Genomic DNA, 20,629 nt, shown 5'->3' on the forward strand with positions numbered 1-20,629 from the left:
TACCCAATAGCCCCTGGCTTAGTTGGTGCCTCCTAGCCTTGACCAGGCCAGTTTCTAGGGGGTATCCTAAGCTCTAAAGTGGAAGCGTCTTTTCATTTTCAAGGTTTAGGGGTGAAGGGGGGGTGGGGCTGGGGGGCACAAGGGTGCTGGGTAGGCAGCCCCTGACCCATAATTCATATTTTCTTTACCTTTGGGGGGAAGGGTGCCCACTGAACCCCATGATTTAATTTTATATCTTTGGAGGGAGGTAAGAGGTCCTCTACTAAACACCAATGATTTGTTAGATACATTGGGGGGAGGAGGCATTATACCCCCAATGAGGGGGATGGGAGGGAACTGGGGTTTTTAAACACCGGGTTGGGGGGTGGGGGTGCTATCACTGCACATGCTGGTAAATCTTTTTTTTTTTTTTACATAGGGATGCAAAGGCAGCCCCAAATTGAGCTGACATAAGCCCTGAACTCCACTCAAATTTTCTTTTGTGCTGTGGCTTTAAAAAAAAAAAAATTGCATGGCCCTTTAAATGTAATGCAGGAACCTCGGGACCCATATTAGGTTTCCATGGCTCCCATATTACATTTACCGATTCCTGAGGAGGTGTTGTTATTTTATCGTGGCTGACCACGTTCTTAGTCTGCCGTGATAAATTCTTTACAACAAATTGTCTATTGATAACCTTCTTTGAAAGCATTTTCATTATTCAAGCATGCAAAGCAGATCATTGTAACAGGGAGGGAAAACTGGGTAAGGCTATGGAAATTATAAAGTACATCACGCGATATCACTTTGTTAGTGCTCTATCAAGTGATATATGCCGTGCCGTTTGAATCACAGTAGAGCACTACCACAGCTTAATGTATCTCCCAGATAGTTTGATAAATCTGAACTTATCCGGGTAAATTGAAACTTGGGTGGTTCATGGTTTTTATGTATGTGAGAATGATTGTGCACATAAATACTCATATTTTATAACCTGTGCATATCGTTTGCATGCAGGTTATAAAATACCGTAACAACTCTGTGTATGCTCATATACATGCATATATGCGCATGCACGAGCAGATTTGAAAGTTATCCTCAAAGGTTTCATACTAGTTTGTAACTGGACAGTCTCCAAGATATTGGCATTATTGTCAGGAGCATTGCAGTCCTGGCTGTGGCTGGTCAGTCAAAAGAGCACTGGAAACATTCTGATGCCTCAATCTGAACAGCATCTTCTGTGTGTGTGTGTTTGGGGGGGTATAAAAATAGGGGGCCTTCCTCGGGAGGAGGGGGCATTCTACCTATGGGCAAGTAATTGTCAGTGAGTCCCACAATCCTTGCTCCCTCCCCAATAAAAAAGAAAGTTTTCACAGGGCACCACCAGGACAGGAGAGGCATGGAAGACCGGAAGAGAATGACAGTGAGAGAGAAGGAAGTGACAAAGGAGACTCATCAACAAACACTTAAGAACCTAAAAAAATAAATCTGTGTTTATTTACACAGTGTAAATGTATTTACAAGCAGTAGGTTAATAGAGAACAAAATGGCCTTTGCTGTTATTGCCATTGTTAGTGTAGTCATTCAGAGGCATAAGGCTGAACAGTGGTCTGGGCCTCAAAGGTTTTTATGGGTTCACCATTTGTTTTGATTTGAGTGCAGAGCTCCTTTTTATGAGCCTTGAGGCTCATAAAAAAAGAGCCACAAAAAGTGGTCCACACTAGAATGTGTGGACCAGCCATTATGCTGTCTACACTAAAGAGTGGTCGTAGAAGAGGAAATTATCAGATACAAGTGCCCTTCTAGTTATAATGACCAGATTCTTCCCTCTTCCATGCTTGCTTCTCTCCTTAATCACATTTTTTCACACCACTCTTTCAAAACTACTCCAGAAATGAAAGACACATGGCTCTAACAATACACCCATGTCAGTTTTCTGTTCTCTTGGAACTCTCCTCTTTTTATTTCCACTCCTAGATTCTAGCAGCACTCCTTCTCCACTTATTACTGGGGGGAAAAAAAAACAAAACATGTGTCAGGTATACTAATACACCCTTTAAAGACAAGCAGAAAGAGCTAAAATGAAAGAGAACTGAACATGTTCAATTTTATGCTATCATGTTATTTAGATTCCTGTCAGTAATTAACATGATCATGCAATATAGGAAATGCATTTTCAGATTTCTGCGCATGATAATAGAATGAGCATTCTATCGGGGGCATCTTGAATTGCTTCACCGCAACCTTACACCTTTTTTCCAAGAGAAAGTATATACATATAAGTCTTTTGAAAGGTATCCCACCAAAATTAACTGCATACAATTAATAACATCTTATAATTTGTACACAGAATATTTTTTCAAGGAAAATGTAAAAGTATGTACAGAATTTCATAGCCCACTCCACTCTGCTCACAAGAATACCTCTTTCAACTGTGGGTAAAGCTAAGTTGCTTGTCTGTAACAGGTGTTCTTTGTAAACAGCAGGACAAATCAGACACAGAAGTGTGTGATGTCATCTGATGATTCTGATATGGAAAAGCTCTCTCAGAGCTTTGAAAAACTGAAAAGCTTTTTCTGAGCATGCGCCATTGTCATGTGAGTTTTCTAATTCCTTAAAGCAAGCTGCAATTGTGTGGCTGGTTTATTTATTTATTTATTTATTTATGTTAAAGATTTTTATATACTGGGGGGATTTTAAAAGCCCTGCTCGCGTAAATCCGCCCGGATTTACGTGAGCAGGGCCTTGCGCGCCGGCGCGCCTATTTTCCATAGACCTGCTGGCGCACGCAGAGCCCCAGGACTCGCGTAAGTCCCTGGGTTTTTCGAGGGGGGCGTGTCGGGGGCATGTCGGGGGGCGGGGCCGATCGGTGCGGCGTTTCGGGGGCGGGACGCGGCGTTTCGGGGGCGGGCCCGGGGGCGTGGTTTTGGCCCAGGGCGGTCCGGGGGCGTGGCCGCACCCTCCGGAACTGCCCCCGGGTCGCGTCTCAGCGCGCTAGCGGCCTGCTGGCACGCGGGGATTTACTTCTCCCTCCGGGAGGCGTAAATCCCCCGACAAAGGTAGGGGGGGGGGTTTAGATAGGGCCGAGGGGGTGGGTTAGATAGAGGAAGGGAGGGGAAGGTGAGGGGAGGGCGAAAGCGAGTTCCCTCCGAGGCCGCTCCGATTTCGGAGCGGCCTTGGAGGGAACGGAGGCAGGCTGCGCGGCTCGGCGCGCGCCGGCTGCACAAAATTGGCAGCCTTGCGCGCGCTGATCCTGGATTTTAGCGGCTACGCGCGTATCTACTAAAATCCAGCGTACTTTTGTTTGCGCCTGGTGCACCAACAAAAGTACGCGAAGGCGCACTTTTTAAAAATCTACCCCATCGTGTATACACACAAAGTGGAACTAAGTGGTTTACAAAGATTAAAACATACATAATTATAATAAAAACAGAAGAGGTAACACAAAATTAAAAGGATATAATTATAGTCACAAAATTGAGATGGGATAAAGATGGATTTGAGCAGTCACACTGGCAATGCAAATCTGGGAACCTTGTGAAAATAAGTAAGTTTTTACTCCTTTCTTAAAATCATGTTTTGTGGTGGGCTGATGGATGCAATTGGTAGAGAGTTCCATATTTTGGGACCGGCACAGTTGCAAGTTAGATTTATCCCAGTGGTTTTTACAGTGGGTACTTGGATATAAGTTTTATCTAAAGAGTGTAAGTGATGGGTTGGTTGGCAAGTTTGAAGAATAGAACATAAACATATGGAGGCAGTACTGTGTAGTAAAGTATGAATAAGCATTAAGATTTTGTATCGAATTCGGTAATGAATGGGTAACCAGTGGTGTTGCTTAAGAATTGGAGTTATGTGGGGGAGGAGCCAATATAGCGACTTGAATGACTGCACTGCTTCTGCTCGCTCCTAAGATTTTTTGAAATTTTTTCCTAATTTGGATTACCAATGCCTCCGAAAAGGAGAGGGAGAGTGAGGACCTACCCTCAGGTCCCACAATCCCTGCTGGGTAGTGCGCCGGAACAACTGTGAAACTCAAGGTGAGAGTTCTGGCAGTTGAGATGGACAGAGGGGAGCCTTCCCTGACCTCAGAAGAAGTCTCTCTCAGCCCCTTAGATGATCATCCACCCCTGGCCATGCGGGAGGCCTTGTCTGGAATCCCTAAGATGGAACCCATGCCGCAGAGGAGGAGGGAGCTGTGTTGGTGGCCGACCCTGTGCTGAGTTCCTTGAGGAACTGATGCTGCCTGCACTAGCATGGTCTCTAGTTCCCACAAACGCACCCGCTGCTCACCACTTCCTCTTGTGGGCCACGGGGGGAGGGGGGGGCAGGAAGAAGAGAGCATGCCGGTGTCGCTGGCTCCAGCTGTCTTGCCACGTTTTGCCTGGGCTATCAGCATTTTAAGCCTGGGCAGAGGACCTATTTCGCTTGGGTAGGGGGAGCAGCTGGGTCAGCAGAGGACCGGGAAGTGTGGCAACACACCTGCGTGTTCTTGGTGCGACACACTGGTTGAGAACTGCTGGGAAAAACAGTAAACGTAATGCTGGTCTCTACAGATTTTCTCTATCTTTCCCTCTCTCTCTCTCTCATAAAAAAGGGTGTGGTTAGGCTAATATGCAGCCTGCCACCTCACATAGGTAAATAACACACACTCTGTTGTGTCACCACATGCTATGTCATTTAAACAGTTAGCATAAATTAGTGCGTGATATGATATTTTTTCAGTTTATATATCCCGGCTTCCTGCAGCTGCCTCTTTGAGGGTGTGTCAGTCTCTCTCTCTCCTCTCGCTCTTCCTCTCCCCTGCCTGAACCAGCATGTGCGATAAAAACCTTTTTTGTTGGTAACATGCCTGCGGAGGATTAATCAATATGCGATGCAAAAAATAGCACGGGTGCAATAAATGTATTGTGTGTTGTAGAAATTACCTATGCAATGTAGGATAAGGGAAATTAGTCTAATCACACTCTCCCCCCCCCCCCCCCTCTTTTATTATCGTGGAATATATTTCCGATATATTTACAGAATTTTGATTAATCTAGGCCAGATTGAAAGAGACTGTTTCTTTATGTTTGTAGATGTACAACATAGCTATACAGTTGTCTTGATCAACATCTCTCTGTTCTTTAAGCACAGACTGAATACTTCTAGAATATTGAAGTTTGCTTTCAGTTCCAGATGATTTATGCAAAGTAACCTTTCTTGTGGATACCAAGTTCCTTGAGAACATAGGTTGTTCAAATAAGCTCCCCATCCCTATTTGGAGGCATGTATTATTACTTTAATTTGAAATTGAGTTATGTAAAAAAGTGACCTGTCAATAGGTTAGAAAGTTCTAGTCAACATGCCAGAACATGTATAAGAACTTTGGTTAAGCACATTTTCAGGTGAATTTTCAAAGGTGTAACACACGTAAATGTAACATATTATCATAGCAATTTTTAAAAGCCATCCAAGGGGGTTTTTTCCCAAGCTGCGTTATGGGCTTTTTGCTTGCGAAAAGCACCATAATGCATGGTGCAATGCTAATTTAGAAAAGGCGTGGGGCCACTTTGACATGAAGAGTGAGACATACGAACAGAACAGTGTACTCTTGTGAAGATTTGATGTCCTTTGGAGTGAGGAAGCTCACACAAAGATGAGATTTGTACAATGTTCTCTCAACCTAGCTTGATGTTACCCAGGTAGAGAGTCCATCAAGCTAGGTTGAGAGAACATTGTACAAATCTCATTTTTGGGTGATTTCCTCACTCCAAAGGACATCAAATCATCACAAGAGTGTGCTGTTCTGTTTGTACATCTCACTCTGAATGTCAAAGTGGCCCCTAACCCCTACACTAATACCTAAACCTCATCTCGAGGAACTAGGTGGGCCTCATATAGAGCTATAAATACTTACCTAGTATGCAGACCTTATAGCTAGTCTCTCTAGTGGTTATACAGTGGTATATACAGTTGTTATACAGCAGTTGTGGCACTTACCACAAAGTGTGAAAAGTTATTGCACTCTGAGGTAATACCTATGCAAAGAACTACAATAGCACACTTTGCAATAAATAAACTATTAACACACTCCTCTTCCTATTGCATGCAATAGTTTGATAAATCTGGGCCTAAGAGAGTAAAGTGCTCTTCTGCAGCAAATCATATGGACAATTCAACAGCATATATTATAGCAATTTTCAAAAGTCCATTTACTCATATAAATTATATTAACAAATGTAAAACACAATTCTAAGCATTTAAATGCTTTTTAAAATCAGGTCCCTTGTGCACCAGCAACTATAGGTTAGTTCTATTGAAACTTCAGGTGTCTCAGAGCTTGATTCATGCTGAGACATGCACAAGAGGTTGCCTCCATATGGCCCAACATTTTTATGAAGAAATGGGCAGAAAACTGTTTCTGATCTGAAAGAGTTATGATTTGGTCATTTCATTAAGTTCATGTTAAGGGAGGAAAGCTTCCCTTTGTATGGTAGTGGGTTCTTATGAAATTAATACATGAGTCAACTTCATATTGAATTTTGGGAAACCGATAATGATGAATCAGTGAGATTGAAGGATGTTCACCATTTGGAAAGTGGAGGAACAAGCTTCTTTAAAAAAAAAACCACATATATGTACACGCTGGTCCACCAACCCCACTGTTAATATGTTTTGAATTGTACTTTAATTTAGCTAATCGTGTTTTGAATTGCAGTCCATTTGTTTCACTGTAAGTTCATTTTCAACCTGTTCCAATGTATCCGCCCCAGAGGCGACAGTTCAGTTCTCTGTAAACCGGTGCAATATGTATTCTATACAGGAACATCGGTATATAAAAATTAAAAATAAATAAATAAATAAATTTACTTTAAGAAATTTGCATCTTGGTTGGAAAACAGCATAATGGTTCATATTAGAGGAACTGAAAATTAAAAGTAATTAAACCACCTTTAATCTATATAAATAAAAATGTTAAATAGTTTGGACAAAATTGCTAATCTCAGAAACCACTGAACCGATTGCTTTCAAATTTGGACAAAACCTTCATTTCGCATACAGGAAGGTTCTTCTGTACTTACATTACAGATATGTCACACCTGTGACAGGTAAAATAGGTTTAAAAATTGTTTCGAGAAAACAGCGACATCTGCTGGACGTGAGCGCCATCTGTTACACCTTAAACTAACACACGCTACACTAATCATTTCGCCAGTCCAGGTCCACGTTTCACTTCCATTTTAACACATTCGCGCACTTTTTTCACCGGAAGATAACTATTTCCTTTACAGATAAAATACACCCACCACCCTCTTCACACCCCCCACACACATGCCAAATTGATTTACTTCCCACAGCCTCCCAACACACACAAAACCACCCTCCTCACACCCCCCACACACATGCCAAATTTATTTACTTCCCAGGCCCTCACAACACACAAAAAACCTGACAGAAGTCCGGGAGGCTCCAGCGGGGGGGGGGGGGGGGCAGGACCGGTCCGGGACACATCTCCTGCACTGCGGCCGTCAGCTACCAGCAAACAACATGTCGCCGATGGCCCTTTCCCTTACTATGCCACTCGGGGACACCAATGGCAGCAGTAGCCCATGTGACATAGTAAGGGCGAGGGACCCTCGGTGCCATTTTCAGGACTGGCAGCCGGCGGACCTTTGCCCTTACTATGTCAGAGGACCTACCACTGCCATTGCTCCACCCCACTGACATAGTAAGGGCAAGGGCCATCTGAACCCGTTTCAGTGCTCACAGCCAATGGACCAATGCCAATACATCGCTCCTGGACCGCTCCTAAATGCCCACTCCACCGGCTGACATTTTTATCAGGTCTTGCGGGGTCTGGAGAGTGGGGGGTGGTAATGAATTTATTGCGAACATCTTAGGGAGGGGTCACGAGGGGGGGCAGGTTTCATTCATTCAGCAACTCTGGGGGGCAGGGGGGTGGGCTACTGTTTTTCGCAGGGCTGGGGGAGGGGGGCAGGAGAGTGTGGGGTGGTTAGTTTAAGAGAACTTTTCTCATAGGGTTTTTTTTGGGGGGAAGGGAGAGGTTCACACACAAATACATACACTAAACTTGCACGATCTCGGGAACGCACCAAAATAGCCCTCCCCAGACCACAAAACAAATCTGGGAGTGCAAATTTGGTTAGGCACTCCCCTATTTGGCTACATAACGCGCACAGATGCCCAGGGACAGACCACATGTAGCACGAACAATTTTAATTTCCCAGGTCTTGGGAGGGGGCAGGAGGGTGGGGGGTTATTATTTGATTAAAAGGGTTGGGATTGGGGGGGGATTCCCACAGAAATAGAAAGACAAAGGTTTTCTGATCTGAAGGGTAGGCAGTAGGCGGGGGGAGGTGACAGTGAGGGGAGGGAGAATGAGGGGGGAGGTGAGTGTCAGGGGAGGGAGAATGAGGGGAGAGGTGAGTGTGAGGGGAGATAGTTGGAGTGGGGACAGTGGAGGGAAGGGGGGGTGAGTGACCAAGGGGGAGGAGGATGAGTGACTGAGGTAAATGAGCAAGGGGAAGGGGGAGGGAGGGTAAAGAACCTGACTCTGCCACTGCAACGCGTGGCCGGGTACCGCTAGTGCAAAAATAAAGCACAAAAAAAGGTGATCTACCACAAGGATCAGAAAATATAATCAAGAAGAAATCAAATTAAGCAATGATGAAAGAAAAATACCAGCATTTTAAGAAAATAGATTGTCTTTTTTCTAAGGAGGAATTATGAAGGACTTAGCTTAACATTAAAAAAGCAGTTAGCTGAGGATCTTAAACAATATATCTCACACCTTGATTTTTTTAAGATGCATTTTCAAGGATAATTTAATGAAAGCATTCACTCATGTTGCAAGACCTGAGGTGAAAGTGCTTCTATTTCAGTTGCTTGGCAACAGGAAAAATACAAATTTTTGAATTCAAGAAAATAAGAATCATTATAATGAAACAAGAGCTTCATGACCCTAATATCAATCTGGCTCAAGTACAAATTTAACAATAAGAATTTACATTAGTTTGACTTCTTATTCCCTTTCTTTTTCTAAAGCAATGAAAAACCAAATTTTCCAATAGCTTTCTTCTTCACAAAAGGAGAAAGATTATGCTCTAGAAATTGGAAGACATGCATTTTCTGGAATTTTTAAAATTATTAAATTGCAAATTTCAACTCACAATCATATTTTTCAAATGTTCTTACTGCAAAACAGTATATTGTCCTTCACTAGTGTTCATATTCTTGAATTTTCCTCATATTAGTGTCCACAATTTCCAAACAATTCTTCTAATCTAAAAGGTTTAATTCCATCTCTTTAGTCATACTATAAATGGCTTGAAATGAATAGACAGTGTATGGATATGGGCAATTAAAAAATTGTGCATGCAGGTAGTCCCTTCCCAAATACTCTCAAATCTCATGACCTTTTATCTTACCGGCAAGTTAATATAGAAACATTTGAAAAGGCACACTCCAAGTTTGACCTCTCATACACGGTCATTCCTTATTGTGTGATGGGCTGTTATCATGTGCATTAGGGCATTATCATATGCAATAATGACCTATCTCACATGAGACTGGCTGCATTGCAGTGGTAAAGTGATAATTAGGGGAAAGGGAAGAATGTGTGTGGTGTTAGGACCCGGTAGCACTGTGGGCGATAATATTTTACACATTTTCACCAGCAGCACCATAGGAAATAACACCACCTTTTCCCTTGGCGCTATTGGGGTGATAGTGTACGGCATGGCCACATCGCTGCGGGCAAAACAGCGCCATCATGATGTGGCTGGCTGCACACTATTGGGCCCGTCCCTTTTCTAGGCCTTAGCTTGGCTTCCCAGTAGTTTTCTTCATCCTGCGAAGAACTCACATCTTCTCCAGACTGATGTTGCTTGGCTCCTAACTCTGCAACCTCTCCAATTTCTCCAACCATTGCAGAGACTTTGCATCTGACATCATGCAATTTATCATGCACCAGTGTCAAGAGTAGTATATGAATATCCAGTAGAGGGTAACTTCCAGATCTAGGGAATTCACAAATGCTCCAACATCCAGCAATACCACCAAGGACAAACTCCAGGAGCTTGCCAGTATAGCCACTCAGAAAAAAGGGACATCATAGGGGCAGAAGACATTGCTGCTCTCGGAACTGCAGGGCAGATCCTGTTATCCCCTTCTGCTTTGCCTTCAGTAAGCCGATCTAATCAATCCAAAACCTCAGGGAGCACCATTGTTAAGCTCCTGCCCAAGAAATAAGTTTCTTGATGGGCTTGGCTTGATACAAGTCATCTAAATATGGAAAAACAAAAACATTGTTGATTCTTAGGTGAGCAGCAAGAGCTGAAAGACATTTTGTGAACAACTTGGGTGCCACATAGAGGCACTGGTAATGATTGTTGGCTAAGGTGAATTGTAGAAAATTCCTTGATCCTTGTGAATAGGTATATCCTTGTGAATTGGTATATTGGCATCTTTGAGGCCAGGGGAGTAGGCACTAGTTGATCTTTAATTGAGGAAGGATGGTGCCCAAAGAGTTTATCCTGAATTGTTCCCTCTTCAAATGTCTGATGAAGTCTAGGATGGGATGGAGACCATATGTTTTCCATGGAATGATGATGTATTTGAAGTAGAACCCTGTGTCCTTTTGTTGTATTAGAACAGATTATAATGCACTGACAGCTCTTGCTGGAGGAGTTGGTGTTTCTATGAAGTTGGAGGAGTTTCAACTGCTATAGACTGGTTCCTTGAAGGCCTGTTGAGAGGAAAGGATTTGAAATTCAAAGGGTACTGTTGTTGTATGATTTTTATCACTCAATGTTTGTTGTCATCAAAGAGCATAGTATGCTGAAGTGTTGGAGCCTTCCACCATCCCCTACTGGAAGGCTTTACCTTGTGAATTGTGAGACAAAAGGGATTATCTCCATTTTAGAAATATAGTTAAAGCTGATTATTTGCACAAGCTTATGCATGATTAATGAATTGGTTAAAAAGTATTATTTTTTTAATCAGTTTATATCTGCTCTTTATTGTACTTTTAGCTGGGACATAATATTTTTTTATTGATTTTAAAGTATCATTATTTTTGTCTGTTTATGTTTAATAAATGTCTTGATGTAATCTGTTTTGAGCGATCTCATAGGAAGCAGCGGATTATAAGAACAAACATATGTAAATATTCTATGCTAATGGAAATATTCATTTAAAGGGTAATTGCTAGACATGGCCTGTGGGACCACAGAAACATCAGCCCTGCAGGCATGCAAGCCTGCTTTGGAACAAGTGCAAATTTACCTATGGGAAAGTAGGCACAGGATTTACAAATGAAAGCTCTATGTATACTGTCTCTCCCTTGACCTAGCCCCACCACTTTTCAGCCAAAAGCAAAAATCCCCATATTGTGACAGATGCAGATACCTTTAATTTTATCAAGGAGGGATCAATTTTCAGCTTTGAAAATGACCCTTTTGAAAAGTAAACCTTATAGGGTAGATTTTAAAAAATTGTGCGATCACGTACTTTTGTTCGCGCATCAGGCGCGAACAAAAGTACGCTGGATTTTATAAGATACGCATGTAGCCGCGCGTATCTTATAAAATCCGGGGTCGGCGCGCGCAAGGGGGTGCACATTTGTGCAAACTGCGAGCGCCGAGCCCAGCACGCGCTGCCTGTTCCCTCCGAGGCCGCTCCGATTTCGGAAGGAAATCGGAGCGGCCTCCCCCCACCTTCCCCTCCCCCCCCCTACCTAACCCACCCCCCCCGGCCCTATATAAACCCCCCCTTACCTTTATTCCATGATTTACGCCTGCGAAAAGCAGACGTAAATCTGCGCGCGCCGGCCGGCTGCCCCGCTCCATGTTCCGGTCCCGGGGGCTGGTCCGGAGGCCGCAGCCACACCCCCGGAACGCCCCCGGGCCGAAAACATGCCCACGTCGCCGCCCCCAAAACGCCGCATCACGCCCCCGAAACGCCGTGTCATTCTGCCACGCCCCCTCCCGCCCCTTTAAAAAAACCCCGGGACTTACGCGCGTCCCAGGGCTCTGTGCGCGCCGGCGGCCTATGCAAAATAGGCGTGCCGGCGCGCGAGGGCCCTGCGCGCGTAAATCCGGCCAGATTTACGCACGCAGGGCATTTAAAATCTGCCCCTATGTGTATTTATAAACTTCCAAACAAAGAGGCTTCACATCTTTATGGATAGTAATGTCTCTGAACATGGAATACCACAGATATTGTCTTCATCAGATCCATCAGGACAATCTCTTCTCCCATTGCAGAGCTTCTCAGGCTGCAAGCAGATGGACGTATTGCTAGCACAAGGGTATTTTGGTGGTCCACACATATAACTTTCGCAATTATCCTCATCAGAATGATCCTCACAATCAATATCTCCATCACAAACCCATGATTTGCTAATGCATCTCCCTTAGAAAAAAAGAAATGATACATATATAAGAAGATAGAATGAGTAAAGCAATTATATAAATTAACAATGATGTTTTCAGAACAATTATTTTGCCCAATGGACTTTTGTCTTCTGAATAAGTTTGACCTAGCATTTGTTTTCCAAATCTTTTTATTAGGACATGAGAAATAAAAAAAAAAAAAAAAAAAAAAAACATGCATAGAGTAATTGACCTAGCATTTTAAAACTCAAAGGTCTCTGTTATACAAAATTCTTGAGAAATGAAAATGGCCAAACACCTGAGGATACAGTGTCCATGACATTTCTTTCTAAACACAAAATCAGTATTTTAGACTACTTGGGATTTTTAAAAAAATGCTTAATATGCACTCCAAATTTAGTAATAATAATTTGTTTGTAAAAATAAGCCAAAAAAATTACAAGAATATAAAATATTAAGAGGTTGATATATAAAAAAAATAAGCCAAGAAGAGGAAGCGAGAGGGGGAGAGAGAACCTCTCTAGAGACCAATATGTAAGTTTACTATTTATACCACAGTAAGAGGGGGCACTTTTAATCTGGGGTGGAGTTTGGGGTGGGGGTGGGTCAGTTTTACATACACAGTCAGAGGCATGAACAGCAAAGGTGACATCACTGAAGATTTCCTGTCATTTGCAGCGATGAAATGTAAAAGAGGAGTTGATTTGTACAATGTATTCTCTAGCAAGCTTGATGCACTCTCTACCTAGCTTCAATCTACCTATGGTCCAAATACTCTCCCCTCACCATGTATAGGCAAAAACCCTAGGAGTCCCTCGATACCCCCGCCCCACTACCCCACCCATGACTCCATGACACTGACGAAGTATGTAAGAAAAGCTGTAAAGGCAATGAAGACCCAGTTGCCAGCCCTGCCTCCTCCTCAGATCCCTCTCCTTTTGCTTTCAAAACACCCTCCTACAGAGTTCATTCCCCTTGGTTCTTACAGTATCATCTGTGGTGTCTAAGTGGGGACCCAGAGAGCCCCCTTATGGCTCCAGACCTTGGGAAGCCATTTTTAAAAATTTTGCAGACTGGCCAAGGTCCTAGTATTTCTCCTGTCATGTGAATGGGGCAATGTAGGACCTGAGCCAGCCAGCACCAGTTTGAAAAATAATGGATCTGGGCCTGGAGCCAATCGGGGGCAGGTGCTCTGGGCCCCCATTGGACCACCAGAGAGGTTGCCATAAGGGCCAGGGGAGTTGTATGTTAGGCTATAGAGCAAATTCTAAGGAGGGGTTATTGTTAAAGGGAGGGGTTTGGGGAGGCAGCCAGCACCTAGCTTCTTCTTTGCCTTTACAACTTTTTTTATATACTACTTCAGCCATATCATGGGATGGCAGGGGGTGAAGGTGGGATCCTAAGAGGACCTTGTGTGTTTTTGCATATACTGGGGGGCATTATTCAGGCTGCTAGAGCCCTTTAAGAAGATGGCTGCTGATCAAGTAAGGATTACAGAAAACCAAAAATAATTAACGTATAACATCTGAGTAAAAACATCACATTTATTGTCATATTCTCAGGCAAACATTAAAAAGTATAAAAGGGTTAGCAAAATAGCAAAGTTGCTTACCTGTAACAGGTGATCTCTGAGAATAGCAGGAAGTAAGTCCTAACATTAGGGGTGATGTCATCTTATTGATCCTGGTGAGGGAAGATTGCTTAAAAGTTTCTAGAAGCTTTTAGCATGCTCAACAGAGCATGTGCTGCCTGACCCACGTGACTTCTAGATGTGAGACCTCTAAAATCTATGCAATAGTTAAAAGGAACTTGGAGAGTCATCTCCAAGGGGAAGTCAAAAGGATCCATGAGGACTTGTATCCCTGCTGTCCTAGGAGAACACATGTTACAGGTAAACAACTTTGCTTTCTCTAAGGACAAGTAGAATGGTAAATCCTCACAAATGGGGAATCCCTAGCTATAGTGCCCTGAATGAAAAAAGAGGAAATGATTGAATTTCATTGACAACAGGCACAAACTGTTTATGATGGTAATGGGTGATTTTATTACTTTACTTACTATGTATTTGAGGCTGTTACCCATGCAGAGCAAGATATATAAGATATTGGGGGCTATAAGCATTTTTAAATAAATACAATTATTTTCAGGGGGGGGGGGTTATTATAAAAGGAAGGATGGAAATAAAGTAATGGGCCCTAAGTGGAATGGAATTGGATTCTACACCTCAAAAAAACTATGCAGCACATACTGGCCAAACCTATTGCTTCATAAGGAATCCCTGTCCAAGCAACAGTGAGATGTGAATGTGTGGTGAGATCTCCATAACACAGCCTTGTAGATCTCTTTCATGGAAACCAATCTTAGGTGGGCTACAAAATCTACAATGTGAGCCATGACATGCCCTCACCAGATTCAGGTCTGCCAGAACATAACAAAAGGAGATTTAATCTGCTAGTCAATTAGAAAGGGTGTGCTTGGCAACAGCAGCTCCATGATTGTTGGGGTCAAAAGAAACAAAAATCTAGGTGGACTTTCTAAGGCTTCATTCTACTCCAACTAGATGACCAAGGATCTTTTGAAATACAAGCTGAGCAATATTTTTGATCTTTGTGGAAAACACATGACCTGAGGAAGAAGGTTGGCAGGACAACTGATTGGTTAAAGTAGAAATCTGACACTACCTAAGAAAGGACTTTAGAATGCATGCTCAGAACCATCCTATTATTAGAAAGCTTAAAATAAGGAGAATAGGTCACTAGTGCTGGAGCTCACTGATTCTGCATGCCAAAGTGAACATCACAAAAAAATAACTTTCCAGGTCAGACACTTCAGCTCACAGTGTTTGACCTGGCTCAAAGCATGCTTCTTTCAGCTGCATCAATACTAGGGATGTGAATTGTTTTTTGATGATTTAAAAAAATTGTCTGATATTTTTTAAATCGTCAAAAATCGGTCCAGTGCGCTATACAATAGAAATTTTCACGATTTATCGTGAAAAATCGTTAGTCCCGTTAGTGTCCACTAACTGGAGTTATTTGGGGGGAGGGCGGGAAAACCGGCACACCAAAACAACCCATAAACCCACCCTGACCCTATAAAACTAATCCCTTACCTTCCCGCACCCCCCCCCCCGAACCCCCCAAAACTTTTTCCGAGTACCTGGTGGTCCAGTGGGGGTGCGGGGACCGATCTCCCGCTCTCGGGCCATCGGCGCCATTTTGGCTGCCACTCAAAAATGGCACCGATGGCCCGATTAAAAAAAAACCCACCCGACCCTTTAAAGATGACCCCTTAGCTTCTACCACCCTCCCGATCCCCCCAAAACATTTTTAAATTACCTGGTGGTCTAGTGGTGATCCCGGGAGCGATCTCCCGTTCTCGGGCCGTAGGCTGCCAATCATAAAGATGGCGCCGATGGCCCTTTGCCTTTACCATGTGACAGGGTATCCGTGCCATTGGCTGGCCCCTGTCACATGGTAGGAGCACTGGCTGGCCAGCGCCATCTTTAAAGATGGCCACCACCGCCGATGGCCCGAGAGCGGGAGATCAGTCCCCGCGCCCCCACTGGACCACCAGGTACTCGTAAAAGTTTTTGGGGGAGTTTGGGGGGGTGGGGGAAGGTAAGGGGTCAATTTTAAAGGGTCGGGCCTCACTAAAAAAAAGTTAATGATGTGAATCGGAACCGATTCCGATTCACATCTCCAGCGATCAGATTTTTTTTCTCCCTCCAGCCGAACCCGATTGTTAAGATGATCGGGCACACGATTCACATCTCTAGTCAATACCACACTGAAGTCCCATGACACAGTGGGAGGCTTAATGGGAGGCTTTAACGAAGCAAACCCTGGATAAAAAAAACAAACAATTAAAAGCTGTAGAAAAATGGATTTATCTTCTATATGTTAATTATAAGTGCCAATTAAATGAGATGAACTCTAAGGGGTCAATTTTAAAAGTGTTGCTCACACAAAAATGACCATATACGCAAGCATGTGAGCTGCTCGTGAGCAATGTGCATTTTAAAAGCTGTGATTTATGTGTGCATATGTGAATACATGAGGAAAAAATAAGGAGGTGGAAAAGAGTTGGGGCATGGGCATTCTAGGGCAGGGCCAATAGCTATGCATGCTCCATATTTTAAAACTATATGTCACAGTGCATGGCAGCTTGTTAGCCGTGTAACTTTATCACTGCTCTTGATAAGAAGCAAGTCTGCATATCTCACATTTTAGGGTTTACACAACAGGGTAAGGGTCCAGGTCAACTGGGAGGCATGCAGGATGAAGAAGCAGAGGGGTCTGGATGACCTCAAGTTTGTTTGGGCAAATTGGTGGACTAAACTGGGAATGTCTCTCATGCAAGCACGTTTCAAAATCCACTTACATATGCGCCAGTAAAAGCCAGTAAAATCCATTGGAAGATATGTAAAACAGGTTTGCTTAAATAACCTCTTAAAATTAGGAGCATACCTACACATGGTAGGCATATTTTAATCATATGGGCACAAATGTGCACAATATTTAAAATTCAAGCATATCTACACTAGCATGCCAATACACGCGTGTATGGGTGCATTCACATAAAATTAGCCTCTAACTGAGTTACAGGCTAATTGGTCTTCATCCAGACTATGAAAAATGTAGAAGATAATCAAGTACTTTTTGTGTGGAGGAGAAGGGGTCTGGGGCCTTTTCTTCACACCAGAAGACAAACATCCTCCACTACAAACAAGTGGATTTCCTTGTGGAATCCTTCCTGGAAGCCAGAATATGAGAGACAGCCTCAGATTCAGAGGTTGCAGAACTATCCAATCATCATCCAAGCTGTGAGTGTTACATTCGCCACTCACAGGATGGCTCCTGCAAGCAGCTGTACTCACCCCATGCCACCAGCATGCAAGAAAAATGCTGCCATTGCTCCACTCCGGCCTCTAGCCATACCACACAGCGCGTATCAAACTATGAAGGCCCCGCAGCAGGAATCAACATCCTTGGTGCCTCCTGATGATGCCACATGGCTGGGTATTTGAACCCCAGCTGTGCTACACTGAACTGCCTCAGCCACAGATTGCCTTATCCTTTTCTTCAGTTTTGTCTCAGCCAGCTTGAATTCACCCTTGCCTTATCCAGCTTGCCTTCAGCCTTACCTCAGCCTTGCTTCAGCCTTGTCTCTGCGATGCTTCAGCCTTGCCTTGTCCAGATTGCCTCAGCCTTCCTTCCTTCAGCTTTCCTTCAGCCTTGCCTCAGCTTTGCTTCAGCCTTGCCTTGTCCAGCTTGCCTTCGGCCCTGCCTCGTCTCCTGCCTTGTTTCCAGCTCTGACCTTAGTTATAGGTTCTGACTATTCCATGCCAGCCACCTGCCTTGACTCCTGGACCGCTCTGGATTCTGCCTTAGCCTTGCTCATGTAAAGACTCATTCACCCACTGTTGGCACAGACCTTGGGGCTCTACCTGCAAGGTTGCATCAACTGTGCCACGGAAAAGGAGCTCACACTCTCGTCGTTTGCAACAGTGAGGGATAGTTTCTTAATGTTGGGATGATGAAATATTTGTCTGATGCTTTGTTGTGGCATAATTCCACTGTTGCCTCCTGATCTGCTTCACAATTATTGGTATGTACCCCTTTTGTATGGCTGGTGTAGCTTTACAATTAAATAATTTATTTATCTATTTTGTGCTCAGTATCTGGAATAGAGTAGCCTGGGAGATATGTAGCAAGACCAATTATTTACAATTCAGGAAATTAGTTAAAGCATGGCTTTTTACCTCAGCTTGTGAATAAGTTATTTAGGATCACCATAGGTTGTGGAGTGAATTTTCAAAGGAGTTATGCTCATAAAAGTTGCATACTGTATATCTTAGCAATTTTCAAAAGGCCATTTACATGCATAAAATATTTGAAAACTGAGTGAAATATTAAAGCTACATGTATAAAAGTAGCAATTTTCAAAAACTATTTTATATGCGTAAACCCTTTTGAAAATTACCTCTCCTCTTATGTGTTTTAAGATAATGAGAGGAATCTTTGGCAAGATTTATGAATGGAGGATCTACTGTGATTTTTAGTTTATGGAAATTGTTTATTGGGATTATGAGGTTTTGCATTTTCTATATAAATTTATATTTACTATTTGATTGTTTTATTGTTGGCCTGTAACTTGCAATGATGCTATAGGGATATGCATACAATCACATGTTAATATTTTAATAATTAAATCCTTCAGTCCTGAGTAATGAGAGAGGATGAATTCCCCAACCTGATCAGATTCCTGATTGAATCCTCCTGCAGGAGCAAAACCCAACCTGTCTCAGCCAACAGGCCTATTTCATATTTTATTCCAGGAATGTAAGGGGGCCACTTTCTAAACTGACAGGCCAGGGGATTATTTTATCATTTGCTGAATTGAGGGAAGTTTTTGATCTGACAGATAAAGATTATTTTTCTTATTTGCAATCCCATCATTGTGTCAATTTGCTGTCTCCCTCAGAATTCTCAGAGGTACACTGAGCACTTTTACACTTTGATACAGAAGACCAGGGGAGGCACACTTGGCTATCTTCTCTTCATAGATTGCTTTCATGAATTGAACCTGATTGGGATATTGAAATATTGAAGAATAAGTGGGAAGATCAATCAGGTCTGAATCTTCCAATGAGAATATATAGGACATGTTTTACTGGGATATCCAAAATAACGGGAAATGTACAAATGAGAGGGATGCAATTCAAATGTTTAACCCAAACTTTTATTTCTCAGAGACAAGCATATTTAGCACATATAACAGATTCTGATGAATGTATAAAATGTTTAACAGGGATAGGGAACGTAGGACACTCCTTTTGTATGTGACCCAAGATACAGGTTTTTGGAAAAAAGTATATGCTTATATGAGACGCATTACAACTCTTTCACTGGTATTTGATGCTTTATCTGCTTTGTTGGTATTATATCGGTACCCTGTTATAATCTGTCACAAAGGATGTGGATTTCAAAAGTTCTACTTTTGGCAAAAATATCTATCTTACATTTTTGGAGACAGTCATCTGTCCCATCACGCACATTCTTGAAAAACAAAATTCACCCCTTATTGATAATGGAGCAGATGTCTTGTTCATCTGTTCATCCTAAAAGGAAAAAGTTAATACGAGGGTAAGTCAGTAAATAAGTCACAAACATACATGGGATTAATATTCATGAAATGTATTTAAATGCAAAAGATGAATTATTTACTGTGAAATATACAGAATATAGTCACAAACAGTTTTTCTGGAAAAACCAACTACTTTTCAATGTAATCACTGTGAACATTTATACATTTGTCCCAGCGTTTGAAAAGTCCGTCAAAACCTTCTGCGTAAAAGTCTTTTGGCTGGCATCGTAACCAGCGCTTCACCTCTTGTTCCACTTCTTCATCGCTGGTGAAATGTTTACCACCGAGATGGCTTTTCAGTTTGTCAAATAAGTGAAAATCACTGGGTGCCAAATCTGGAATGTATGGTGGATGTTCAAGAACTTCCCAGTGCAGGTTCGCAATTGTCTGACGAGTCTCATTTGAAGTGTGTGGTCTGGCATTATATGTGAAGAATCAGCACTCCTCTTTTTTCCAGATCTGGACGTTTTCTACGAATAGCTCATTTAAGCTTTAATAGAGTAGCACAGTAGGAAGCCGAATTAACAGATTCACCACGCTTCTGAAAACTGGTTAAGAGTATCCCATCTCGGTCCCAAAACACAGTCAACATAACCTTTCCTGCAGAAGGCACAAGCTTGAACTTTCTCGGTGTCGGTGATAGTGGATGCTTCCACTGCATGGAATCGCGTTTCGCTTCTGGTTGATAGTGGTGCACCCACGACTCGTCACCAGTAACAATACGTGCCATCATTGATTCACCTTTGTTTGCATAACGGCAGAGATTTTCCAAACAGACACCCATCCGGTTGTTCTTATTGTCTTCGGTCAGCTGTTTGGGAACCCATCTTGCACAGACGTTGTGAAAGTTCAATGCATCGTGCACTAAGGAATATGCTAATCCGTTAGAACACCCAATTTCTTTGGCAACTTCATCAATTGTTACCCTCCGGTTAGCATGAACCATCTCTTCAACCTGCTTCACAGTTGCCTCTGTCCCAATCTCTACAGGTCGACCAGGTCTGGTTTCATCGTTCACATTGGCACGTCCTTGTGCAAATTTATTGGTCCAGTTATAAATTGCTTTATGCGAGAGACATTTCTCTCCATATACTGGATACATT

General features: G+C 42.8%; 1 protein-coding gene across 1 annotated transcript in view; it reads right to left on the reverse strand.

Moving 5' to 3' along the window:
* LRP1B (LDL receptor related protein 1B) overlaps positions 1-20,629 on the reverse strand; it is a 3,516,099-nt gene that overhangs the window by 1,526,360 nt on the left and 1,969,110 nt on the right. The window contains 1 exon segment of the mRNA XM_029607894.1: positions 12,196-12,396. Within this exon segment, the coding sequence (XP_029463754.1) occupies positions 12,196-12,396 (201 nt within the window).

Source organism: Rhinatrema bivittatum, chromosome 6, assembly GCF_901001135.1.
Source record: "Rhinatrema bivittatum chromosome 6, aRhiBiv1.1, whole genome shotgun sequence".
NCBI lineage: Eukaryota > Metazoa > Chordata > Amphibia > Gymnophiona > Rhinatrematidae > Rhinatrema > Rhinatrema bivittatum.